This window comes from Mustela putorius, unplaced genomic scaffold (assembly GCF_011764305.1).
Source record: "Mustela putorius furo isolate JIRA1106 unplaced genomic scaffold, ASM1176430v1.1 tig00000585_pilon_pilon_pilon, whole genome shotgun sequence".
NCBI lineage: Eukaryota > Metazoa > Chordata > Mammalia > Carnivora > Mustelidae > Mustela > Mustela putorius.
In genome coordinates, this window is record NW_025421424.1 from 4,896,531 (window position 1) to 4,909,226 (window position 12,696).

The following is a 12,696-nucleotide window of genomic DNA, read 5'->3' on the forward strand; positions in this document are numbered from 1 at the left end:
TGCTTCGAGCACCAGCTCCACCTCTCACCAGCAATTTGCCTGTCTGAGGCTCAGGTTCCTTGTTTTAAAAATGGGGAGTCAACCGCTTGCCCCATAGGGCGAGGACTAAATTAGATAATATAGATAAAGTAGGAAATGTAGATTAAGTGCTTATACAGGGCTTGGCAAGGGTGGTAACAAAACCATTTTCAGGCATGCCTTGCAGAACCTACCTAACCATTCAACAGATCTTATCCCATAGAAAACCTGCTATGGACAGACCCAACGCCAAATGTCCCTCTTCTTACTTATGCTTCCCAGATGCCAAAACCCAAATGTATTTAAACTTTCTAAATGTTTTTTTTTTTTTTTAAAGATTTTATTTATTTATTTGACAGAGAGAGATCACAAGTAGGCAGGCAGAGAGAGAGAGAGGAGGAAACAGGCTCCCTGCTGAGCAGAGAGCCCGATGCGGGATTTGATCCCAGGACCCTGAGATCATGACCTGAGCGGAAGGCAGTGGCTTAACCCACTGAGCCACCCAGGTGCCCTCTAAATGTTTTTTTTAAAGGCATGACTGAAGATCAGAAAAACACCAAAAAGATACCCCATCAATACCCACTATCAACATACTAACAAGTTTCTTGAGAAGATCATTACCTATGGGTTGGATCCTCAGAGCGGTTTGAGCTGTCCGCTTTCTCGCGATTGAAGTCCAGGTTTCATCTGGATCCTTTATCCATTCGGTGGCCTCACAGAACAGCTGGCCTTGATCTGAGGGCTGGAGGCTCCCTATGGACAGCCTGAAGGTGGCGACCCCAACCTTGCTGAGCTGGACGTCACCAGCCGCAAACCTCTCTGTATACGAGGGCCCAGGAATCAATAGGAAATCTTTGGAGAGGGAAATAATCTCAGTGATTTGGTTTCTTTCTCTGTCCTGCATCAGGTACCAGGTGACAGAGAGGTGGGTGTGCTGAGCTGAGGCTTTGGCTGCTTCGCAGGTCAGTTCTAATGATTCACCTTCCTCCTTACTGAGGGTCTGGGAACTCATGGTGGCAGAGAGGGTATCTGGAATAACTGGAAGCAAAGGAACAATGATAACTGACTGGCCCAGTATCCTGCCAGACAAGCCTGCTCGGAAGGAGATGGCGCCCTCACCCACCATCCGTAAAGCACCTACTTGGAGTTGCTTTTCCACTAGCCACAGGCTTTCCTTATTGCCAAGGGGAACATCGGCGTCTGTATTCACAGTCTGTGGAACTTGGCAGAACTAATGGCTTAGTGATGTACTGACCCTGACTTTACGTTTTTAGCTTAGGCAGTGACCAAATTAGCTACTCAGACACAGAGTATTTAAAAGGGAAGAGCACTGGGAGCCAGAAGACCTAGATTCTGGACCTAAATCTGTCCCTATTTGACTACAGGAATTGGAGCAAGTTGCTTCATTTCCTGATGCCTTAACCTGCTTCTTCGTGAAGTTCTGAAATAATCTCTTATAATCGTTCAGAGCTCAAATGCAGCCCTTACCAAAGTTTTGATAACCATCCTACTACCCTCTAACTGTGTTCTTCCTCAGAGGAAATCACACAGCCTAAGCTTATGGGAAAGCAACACTTAGATTCGATCAATGAGTATTTACTGAGCAGCTACCCAGTGCTACCCACCATGCTAGGGGCTGAGATCATGATTCTGCCGGAGCTCGAGGTGAGGAAGGAGTTGTATAAGCAGCCAAATACCACATACACTGGAGGAGTGCTAATAATAGTGATGTGAATAGAGCATTAGGAGGAAACAAAGATGGGAATATATTGCCTGAGACAGGACGGATTTCACAGAAGAGGTAAGAGCTAAACTGGGTCCACCAGTACATGTGGGTTGGCTAGATTGTAAAAGGGGTGCCAAGGTATTCTAGGCAAAGGGGCAAAATGGTAATTGCAAGGACTATGAACCTCTCTATGTAAATCTGCTTGAGATGACTAGCTTGGGAATATTCATTTCCAACTGAATGACTTACCACTTGACCTTATTAACTCCAGCTCTCTTACCAAGTTAACGTCCTGCCCCCAAGAAGAGACAGGACATGGGAAGAACTCTCAGAATTTTGTTTGATGCTGTTGCTACGATCACCCCATGGCTAGCTATGGACCAAGCCTTTGGAAGATCACATGCTATCTAAATCTTGGCAGTGGGCCAAGTTGACCAGAAAGACAAACTGAGTGTTTGAGAGAAGGGGAGATGCCAATGTGTGACCCATCTGCAAAATACCCAGAGGGCTTCCAGGGTTCTCTTGCCAAAGCGAGGACATGACTCGAAGCCCCGTCACACAGCACAAGGCATTGTGATGGTGGGGCTCTGGCTTCTGGGGGCTGCCGGACGCAGGCGGGCCCATAGCTTACCAATTAGCCTAGTCTTCGCGCTGTAATTGCCATAGTATCTTTCATCCGTGTTCGGTGTGTGACACTCATACTCGCCAGAATCCTTCAGCTGGGGCTCTGAGATGTGCAAGAAGACTGAGTTGCCCCGGACCCTCTCCACATAGATCTCCCCGCTTCGCACCCGCTGTGCGTACACCACATAAGAGAAGCTGGCATCCTTGGTGCTCACGATCTGGATTTCTTGTTTCGGGGTTTTAGGCAGGTAAACAGACCACTGGAAATTCTGCTCAGCAGGTCCCTGGTGGCCCGTGACATTGCAGCCAATGCTGATAGGGTAGCCCGCGACCCGAAACAGTGGTCCTTTCTGGATGGTTACCTCCCTCTGGCCAAGGCTGAGCTTAGCTTGCAAGGAAGAGAAAGAACGGGGAATAAAAATAGATTAGCGCTCCAGTCCCCAGTGTGCCACCTTATTGCAGCGCCCTGTATTAGAGTTCTAGCAAATGAGATCACAGGTTATTAGCTATAATCAACTCAAATGTTCATACACCTCCTTCAGGTTGAGAAGCAGTGGAATGGCTTGATGAGTTCCTGTTCTTTCATGACTTCAACTTCCATAGTAAGTCCTAATCACGTTAGAAAAAAAAAAAGGTGAGCTTCAACAGAATGATAACTATTATAACTAGTATAACACCTAGTGCCTGGTGTTATCTAAGGGCACTTATTTCAAAGTCAATATGAGGGGCACCTGGGTGGCTCAGTCGTTAAGCAGCTGCCTTCAGCTCAGGTCATGATCCCAGAGTCCTGGGATCGAGCCCCACATCGGGCTCCCTGCTCAGCGGGGAGTCTGCTTCTCCCTCTGCCACTCCCCCTGCTTGTATTCTCTCTCTCACTATCTCTGTCAAATAAATACATTAAAAAATCTTAAAGTCAATACGATGCACAATAATTCACCTTTTACATTATTTTATGGGACAATTCAGCAAATTCTTCCTTCTGACTCTCATTCCTGGCTACCTGTTGGGCCGTTCTCTCCGAGATGGCTGGAGAGGGGAAATCTACCCACAGCCTGTGGTGCCACACTTTCTCGGTCTTGCTAGTTCGTTGGAACTATTTGTAGCTCCTGGCCACGTCTGATGCAGGACTAGCTAAAATTAGCAGCAGAAGAGGCAGCAGCACTTCCTTTCTATACTGTGGAGGGTTTTTTGTTTTGTCATTTTTAAAAGAACCACTACAGCTTTATTGAAAAGCTTCATAAAAGACGGCCTGTCAAGTCTGCCAGAATCTGGGCTCAAAGTCACCTTAGTTCTTCTCTCACCAAAAGCAGTCAGTTGGGATGACGATGAAGTGTTTCCTGTTGAGACAAATCTCAAGTATTCAGTTGCAAGGAGAAAACATTCACAAATGTCAAAATTTTCTTTTGACGTGCACGTGTTCAAAATCAGACACTTTGCAGAAATGAAAAATGCATGTGTTTATGGATTAGGCTAATATTAAAGGCTAGTTTGTGTGACAGAAAGAACAGAGAGCAAATGACAGAGTTGCCCAAGGGTGAGCACGATCTTTCACTAGGGGCCTGGGTCCCAGTGGAAGGAGAAGAGGAGGGGAAAGACCTCAGAAGAGTCCCACACGGAGCAATTGCTGGCATTGTGGGATGAACAGAACAGAGCTCCGAAGAAGACATGGGGAGAGGGTGCCTGGGTGGCTCAGTCGGTTAAGCATCTGCCGTCAGCTCAGGTCATGATCCCAGGGTCCTGGCATCGAGCGAGTCTCAATTCGGGCTCCCTGCTCAGCGGGGAGTCTGCTTCTCCCTTGCCCTCTGCCCCTCCCCCATGCTTGTGCTGCCTCTCTCTTTCAAATAAATGAATAAAAATCTCAAAAAGAAAAAAAAAAAGAAGGTATGGAGAAAGCAGAATATCTGCTGAATTTCGTAAATCCATAAGAACAGCAAGTAAAGGAAACCAGGGTGGAAAAAAAGTGAGAGAAAGGAAAAATGACCTTATAGAGATCATGTAAGGCTAAGGAGAGGAATTTTGGAATGGAAACAATTCTGAGAGAAGAGGGACTACACAAAAACCAGGGAGAAAGTTCGAGTGGTCATTTGAGGCAGTGCACTAAAAATTGCCTATTGAATGCTTCATGCAAAACTGGAAAACAAACATACATCCAACCAACCACACACACTTCCAGTAACAATTAAAGTATAATAATTTATTCGTAAATCCCAGTTCATGTGATATATTGATATTATGCTCTTTTTGTAATAAATCCTGAGGGATAGAAGGAAAAAATGTAACTTACTACTTACCAATTATTGAACAGAGAACTTAAAACATTTTCAGCAATGCCAGTTAGACATATATCTCAGAGAAATGTGTGTGTTGGGCACCAGGCTACGAATGGAAAAATACCCATGTCAACACTGTTCATCGTAGCCCCATCTTGAGACTACTGGTATGTCCACCAGCAAGAATAGACATACTGTGGCATATCCATAAAATGAAATATTACACAGAAATGAAAGCAAAAGAATCCTAACCGGTTGTAACATGGATGATTGGGTTTAATGAAAGGGACCATATGTTGAGATTTTTTTTTGACGCACTACAGAATGATTCCAGGATTTATCAACTTAAAAACAGGCAAAACCACACTGTATCATTTAGTAAATGTGAACAGAAAACCACTTAAAAAAAGAACAAAAGCTAGGAAGTGGTTATCAGGGGAGTCAGGACAGTGATTGTGTGTAGGGGGGATGGTAGAGATCTGGAGGGGGCTCATGGCACAGTGAGTGGGTACTTCTAGGGTCCTAGCAATCTTCTGTTTCTTGACCTGGATAGTGATGACATGGTTTTATTTTTTTAACTTATTTCCTACACTCCATGTTTATGTTTTACTAACTTTTCTTATGTGTTATATTCCACAACAAAAATGTTTTTAGAAATAGGGTTTCTGAGGTACCACTTTAGTGGTATGTTACCACAGTGTTATTTTGGTCGCTAGGCAACACTTTTCATTATCTTCCATGGCATCAGGAGATGGGTACCATATCTGAAACATTTTACTGTGTAAACTAGCACCCTATCTTCTACTGCCTTATTTGCCAATTCAATAAATACTTTTTCAACAACTTATAGTATTTCTGATGCTTCAGGAGCTAAGACAAAAAGATGAGTTAGGGATCATCTTTGACTTTGTGATTTTATAATTTAGTCAGATAGGATGGTAGTCCTCTCTCTGTAACAGGGAGATGCTAAGAGAGCTTTAAGGAATTTGAGGGAAGGAGAGATTACATTTTGAGAGGAGGGAAACAGGAGAGATTTAAGGAAGAGACCGTTTGAGAAGTGGAATTTTAAGAATTGGAAAGATTATGATAATTCATGACAAGACTGTATGAGTAGGAATCAAAAGACTTGTTTAGGAATTAGGGAGTGATAAAATGGATTGGGGGTGGTGCCTGGGTGTCTCAGTTGGTTAAGTGACTGCCTTCAGCTCAGGTCATGATCCTGGACCGAGGATCAAGTCCCACGTCGGGCTCCCTGCTGAGCAGGGAGTCTGCTTCTCCCTCTGACCTCCTCCCCTCTCACGCTCTCTCTCTTTCTCATTCTCTCTCTCACATAAATAAATAAAGTTTTAACAAATGGATTAGGGGAAAGTTTACACACATGAAGATGAATGAAGGAGGTAAGGCTGGACAGGAATTTGGGGCCCAAAGCATGAAGTTCTTGACTATCACATCTTAAAGTTTGGATTTGACTGATCAAGTGATGCAGGATCCACTGGAAATGTTGGAAAGAAAGGTCTTAGGAAAATCAATCTGACAGCTGTGTAGGATGATGGAAGTTAGAAATAAACATTAGGGGGCGCCCAGGTGACTCAGTTGGTTAAGCAGCTGCCTTTAGCTTGGGTCATGATTCCAGGGTCCTGGGATCGAGCCCCACATCAGGCTCCCTGCTCAGCAGAGAGCCTGCTTCTCTCTCTCCCCCTCTCCCTGATGCTCTGCTTACTTGTGCTCTCTCTCTAACTCTCTGTTAAATAAATAAAATATTTTTTAAAAAAAGGAAATAAACATTAGGAAATCATGGTAGCCCAGGAGAGAAATGATTGCTGCAATCGGAATGCAAAGAAAGCTACTATAAGAGCTACTGCGGAGATAAAATCTAGTGAGTTTTTTAGTGACTTGGATGCTCGGAGGTAGAAGAGGTGGATGGAAGGATGGATGGCTGTTAGAAATTGAAAATGATGGCAAGTTTTGTGAGGTTGACTGAGAGAATAATGATTCTCTTAATAGAAGTAAGGGTATCACAGGGCACCTCGGTGGCTCAGTCAGTTAAGCGTCTGACTCGTGCTTTCTGCTCAAGTTATGATATCAGGGTTGTGAGATCAAGCCCTACATTGGGCTCCGTGCTCAGCACAGAGTCTGCTTGGGATTTTCTCTCTCCCTCTGCCTCTGCCCCCTGTTCTCTCTATAAGGAAATAAATAAACAAACAAATAAATAAAATCTTTAGAAAAATAGAAATAAGGGTATCAAGAAGAGACTGTTGTGTTCAAAGGTAAGGGAGAAGATACTGCATTTGATTTTGAAAGTACTAAATTTGAATACCATAAATTAAATAGGAAGGATATCCAGCAAACATTGGGAAATAACACTGAAATAATATATATTCTATATATGTGCTTATAGATACATAAAAGTATAAATTAAGAAATAAATGGTTTTTTTTTAATTTTTAAAAAAGATTTATTTATTTATTTGACAGAGATCACAAGTAGGCAGAAAGGCAGGCAGACAGAGAGGAGGAAGCAGGCTCCCTGTTGAGCAGAGAGCCCGATGCGGGGCTCGATCCCAGGATCCTGGGATCATGACCTGAGCCGAAGGCAGGGACCTTAACCCACTGAGCCACCCAGGTGCCTCAATAAATATGTATTTTTACTTTGAGGTCTACTCAACCCTTTGAAAATCTTTGTAATCTAGTCCTTTTAAGAAGTCTGTGATATTCCCACATTTAGCAAAGTCAAACTTGTAAATGGCTGAGCCTGACTTGAAACTAGATTTGCAAATGTGAAATCCCTGGCTGTCTCCATTGCTTCTCACCATTTCCTGTGAATGCCTGTTTATAACCACAGAAGGTTCTGGGCCACGGGCGCAGATTAGGTCACAGCACTGGGCAGTGTGAGGGAATAGAAGGAGGAGGGCTAAAGAGAGATTTCTAGAGGGTCTCTCTGTTTAGGGGATAGGATGAGGAACACACCTACAGAAGGAAAAGTGAGGGAGATAGGAGAGCAGACAGGACATAGTAGCTTGGAAACCAGAGGACGGAAAAATGTTCCACAAAAGGGCTTGTCTGGGGGTCACCTGAGTGGCTCAGGCAGCTACCTTTGGCTCAGGTCATGATCGCAAGATCCAGGGATCAGCCTCACTTTGGGCTCTTGCTCAGCAGGCAGCCTGCTTCTCCCTCCCCCTTCCCCTGCTTGTGTTCTCTCTCCCCCTCCCTCTCTCTCTCTCAAATAAATAAATAAGTAAATCTTAAAAAAGAAAAAGAAAAAAGGTCTTGTCTGCTTGCTGAAAAGCTGCTGTGAGGGCAAGGACCCTAAAGTCAGGGAACAGTCCTTTTAGTTTGATGAGGATGGTATCAGGGGAGATCTTTGTAAAAGAGATTTCAACAGAGCGGAGGCCGAGGATTTCAAGGATAAGAAGCGACCGCAAGAGGTGGGAACTTCTTCGAGAAGTTTTGTGGAGGCAGGAAACAGAAGAATAAGGTGGCAGCGGGCAATGGCAGCTGAGAGGGGAGAAGCAGGGTGGGCCGCCAGGTGTGCTTAAGGGCAGAGGAGCTGCAGAGGGGAGATGGGCCGTGAATGGAGGAAGGCCCCACAGAGGCACGAGGTCACGAACACGAGCGGGAAGGTACCGCTTTCTCAGAAAGGTGAAGCAACAGCACGGAAGTATCACAGGTATTTTTGAATGGTCCACAGAGGTCACTCAAATGGCTGTGCACTGGGGCCATTCGCTGAAGCAACTATTTTTATAAAGACATTCTCTGTGGGAGATGTCCCTATCTCTCCTCCTCAGCAGTAAAATACTTCAGAGGACTGTTCTGTTGCTTTCTCTCCTAATGGACGGAGGGTGAGAACCCTTTGCGTAAGCAGCTCAAATTCTCACTGACTGACGAATATACAGCTGGGCCCCGACACACCACACCGGGGCCAGGCTTTTGAAACCCAAACAATTCTTGGATGATAATGGGATTTTCTTTTTTTTTTTTTTTCCAAAAAGATCACTGGGATTGCCAAATTTACCATTACAATATTATTTAAAGGGAGGATGTTAGGTTGATCATATAAAATGGCCCATAAATGACCACTTTTTAAAAGGATTTGTTTATTTTGACAACGAGAGAGAGCGAGCACAAGCAGGGAAAGTGGCAGAGGGAGAAGCAGACTCCCTGCGGAGCAAGGAGCTCAATGTGGGGCTCGATCCCAGGACCTTGGGATCATGGCCTGAGCTGAATCCAGACACTTAACCGACTGAGCCACCCGGGTGCCCCTATAATTGACCATTTTTGATACACAAAAATAGCACAAATACACAAAAATAGTTTTGTATAATTACAAAACCTACCCAGAGAATATCAAACACAACAAGCAACATCTTACACGTACACATACAAAAACCTTATGCCCTTGAAGGTGGAGAGAACTTCCAACCCAAAACAATTTCTTCTATGAATACAGTCTCTGTAAGATTATAAAAAAATGGGTCTCTCCCTAGGTCCCTCCCGAATTAGTGGTTTTTCTATGGAAGGAAGCTAGTCAGGGTGAAGGGAGACAGGTCTAGATCAGGGAGGCCAAGCTGAGTGCTAAGTCCATGAGCTCGTTCACTGATAACATTAATTCATTGAGCGCTGTATTCTGGCAGAACTAATCAGTCTTTATGTTTATTAAAAAATTAATCTAGGGGCGCCTGGGTGGCTCAGTGGGTTAAGCCTCTGCCTTCCGCTCAGGTCATGATCTCAGGGTCCTGGGATCGAGCCCCGCATGGGGGGGGGGCGCGGGTCTCTGCTCAGCAGGGAGCCTGCTTCCACCTCTCTCTCTGCCTGCCTCTCTGCCTGCTTGTGATCTGTCTGTCAAATAGATAAATAAAATCTTAAAAAAAAAAAATTAATCCAGACAAAGTATACCTTTGCTAAGTAGTGCAACCAATCAATTGATCAGCATTCAACTTCTTCCCTTATTTATAATTCTGCCTCCATAATTGTCAGGACAAAGAGCAGGCTTCCAAAGTTCTTTCGAGTTGCTTCCTGACTCATATGCCCTTTACATAAAAACCATGGTTCTATAAAAAATGAGTGCTTTAAAGGGAGTCAGTACTTAGAAGCAAGAAATACAGGTCCAGTTTGGATAATTGTCTATGTGGGTTTAAGAAAAGCTTCCAGCTTCCCTTTTTTGAACTTGGTTACTACTTGCCTTCACCCTGGGCTTCCAGTCTGCTCACCAGAATTTAAAAAAAAAAAAAAAAAAAAAGAAGTGTGTGAAGGAGAGAATTTGCAATGTCTGACTTGTTGCACAACACACACCCTGTTTTCTACTCTACACAAGCTAAACACACAGTACAAATACACAAAGCATGTTTACTTAAGAATCACCCTCTAAATACATACATACATACATAAAATTTAAAAATAAACAAATAATCACACTCAGCAACTGAACAGGACAAATTGGAACGTACCAGCCACCGACCTGCCCAGCCAAGCCAGTCTGGTGAGCATCCATCCACCCAGCCACTAACCTAGTCTCGTAATTAGCCCCACAGGCCCCCTCTCACCCCATCAGGTCCCAGATCTGATCCGTGCCTCACATGATCTACCGTCTGCTGAGACATGAGCCCCGTTCGGTTCAAGCCGATGTTTACGAAGCACACCATTGTGCTGAAGGCTGTCACTTCTTCATGTGTTAGCCACAGCTCTGGCCACACTGCTGATTAAGTTCACTTAGTTCCCCTAACTTCCCACTCAGGTCCCCGTGTGAACTCCGTCTAGTCTCCACAGCAGTTCTTAGCCTGAGTCCACACTCAGGATTCAAGGTCCATAAACTCAAATTGGGGGAAAAAAAAAAAAAAACCCTACATCTTGATTTTTCACTCGTCTTAATGAAAATTTAGCATTTCCTTCAGTCATGAAGGTAGACAAACAAAGCAGAGATATGTTCACGTTACATTACTGTTGTTGAAGACATCTTGAAACATGATTTACATTCATTATGCCTTCAAAGTTTGGTGGTTAACAGACCACCTCTAGATCTTGCGATGGAACCGCCAAGAAGCCAGTAAATGACTACATCACCAGTTAAAACGATACCAATAATTGCATTTAAGTATGATGGCTTTCCCCTATAATCCTATGCATTTTATTTTAGGCATTTTACAAATTATCCTAAGGTGGGATTTATAGGCCTCGCCACTAAAGGAACCCATAACACACAAAAAAGTACCTGTTACCTGCTCTGGAATGATTCCATTCCCAGCACAGGTCATCTGTTCTATTCCAAATCTCCCCATTCCTCCACGGTTATATGTTTAAGTGCTCCTGGGCCAGCTAAGACCCTCCATGTGCCCTTTAGCAGAGCCCGGTGAATCTTTCAGCCCCTTCTCAGTCCTCAGATCAATTCCCACTTCTCCCAGGGATATCCAGAACTTTCTTTTAGCTTTGCCTAAAATTTCTAAGTGCTCTCCTAACTTTCCCTTCCATCCATCCACATTCCCAAAGAAAATACATCAGACAAGACATGAGGTCACCTCTCAGTCTGGGCAGCTGAGGCCTCCACAGATGGGTTAGCCCAGGAGGATAAGGTAAACTCAGGGCAGCATAGACAAATGTGAACATCGGTGGGCCCAGGTTCACGAACTCAACCAAGCACCGCATCTCTCTAGAACTCAAGCGCGCTGAGGTAAACCAGGACACCGTTCTTGGTTAAGTCAAAAATTAGTGCCTAAACTCAAAATGTGTGGCACAATTTTTGCCTTTAAATACCAAATTGTCCTCCTCCACCACCCAACAGCCTCCTGTTGACAAGCTCCTGGGACGACAGAGACATGCAGAATTATGACACTTACTCAGAAAGAGAAAGAAAGATGCCACATGTGGGATGTGTGCCATTTGGCCCAGTACAGACCTTTCCTCGTGGTGTCACTGAAGTTGCTCAGACACTGAGTGACAAACGCTGTGCTCTCGCTACAAAGGTAAAGAGGAAGCCAATGGTGTGGTTTGCAGCACAATGGGAAACACAGATGGCTTGCAAAGAGCAAAACCGTTTGCATCATATGGTTCTTTGCTAATCATTCGAATCTGGGTGAGAAAAGTGAGTGATCTTTATGGGTAAGTAAGCGTATACGGATGAAAATAAGAAAAGATGGGCCTCATCCTGGCTAAATGTGCATCATTAGGTCATGTAGTAAACCGGATAAATAAAAAAAATCAAGCAGAAATGTTCTCTTCTTAATGCCTCCCTCTCCTTCCCCCTTGGGAAAAAGGGTCAACATGAATGTGGGGAGATACAAGGTGGTAGTAATGACGATGGTCTCTTGAGCCAGGCTGCCCAGGTTGGTATGCAGGTTCTGTTTTCAATAGCTGGGTGATCTTAGAGAACTTACTGACCCTCCTCTGTAAAACGGAGATACTAATAATATGTACCCCATCAGGCTGTGTGGGTTGAATGAACTCATTCACTTCAAGCACTCAGAACAATACCTGGTACATAATAAGTGCTCAATGAGTATCAGCAGCCATCATGTGACATTTAAGTGTGTCTTCATCTGCCCAAGGATGGCGAGTAAATACTTAAATCTAACAGGTGCCACTGAACCCAGCCCAACTCAATCCTACCTAATCCTGGAAGACAAGGCCATATAAAGAGGAGCTTATCGAAGACAACAGATTTCTAGGTCAAGGCTACATCTAGATGGGCCAATACTAAACTGGTGTGCTTTGGGCCACAGTTTCAGGCATATTCCCACTCCATCCACCCACTGAATCATTTTTTTAGTACTGCTATGTGCTGGGCGCTTTGGTAAATTCTGCACCTATGGAGATGTTAACAACCCAGTCTTTGCTCTCAGGAAGCTTCCACTTCATGAGAGACCCACAGTGCAATGTTGCAAGCACAACCATCAATGCAGCTCCTAAAAGGAGTGAGAAAGGTTGGGGAAGAGGAGGGAAAGGCAGGATGGGCTGGGTTGGGCCAAATGAGACAACTAGGGAGGAAGAGAGGCAGTTACAGCTGGGGAGAAGCAGCCTAGTGTGAATAATGATGCACAAGCCCCCCCACTCCTGTTTGAGTGAAGTTTGA

At 44.4% G+C, this 12,696-nt stretch overlaps 1 protein-coding gene across 5 annotated transcripts in view; it reads right to left on the minus strand.

The window, feature by feature from the left end:
* Window positions 1–11,625, minus strand: part of CD101 (CD101 molecule) — a 36,928-nt gene extending 25,303 nt beyond the window's left edge. For 4 of the 5 annotated variants that reach the window (XR_006607264.1, XR_006607265.1, XR_006607266.1 and 1 more), the window contains exons 1-3: window positions 11,465–11,623; window positions 2,376–2,756; window positions 640–1,056 (exon numbers count right to left, since the gene is read on the minus strand). Coding sequence is in view for 2 of the 5 variants with exons in the window: in XM_045081861.1 (XP_044937796.1) it covers window positions 640–1,056; window positions 2,376–2,756; window positions 11,465–11,507 (841 nt within the window). In the remaining 3 variants the exon portion in view is untranslated. Of the gene's footprint in view, window positions 1–639; window positions 1,057–2,375; window positions 2,757–11,464 lie in introns of all 5 variants that reach the window. The other variant, XM_045081862.1, reaches the window with a different exon arrangement.
* Between the last annotated feature and the right edge of the window lie 1,071 nt (window positions 11,626–12,696).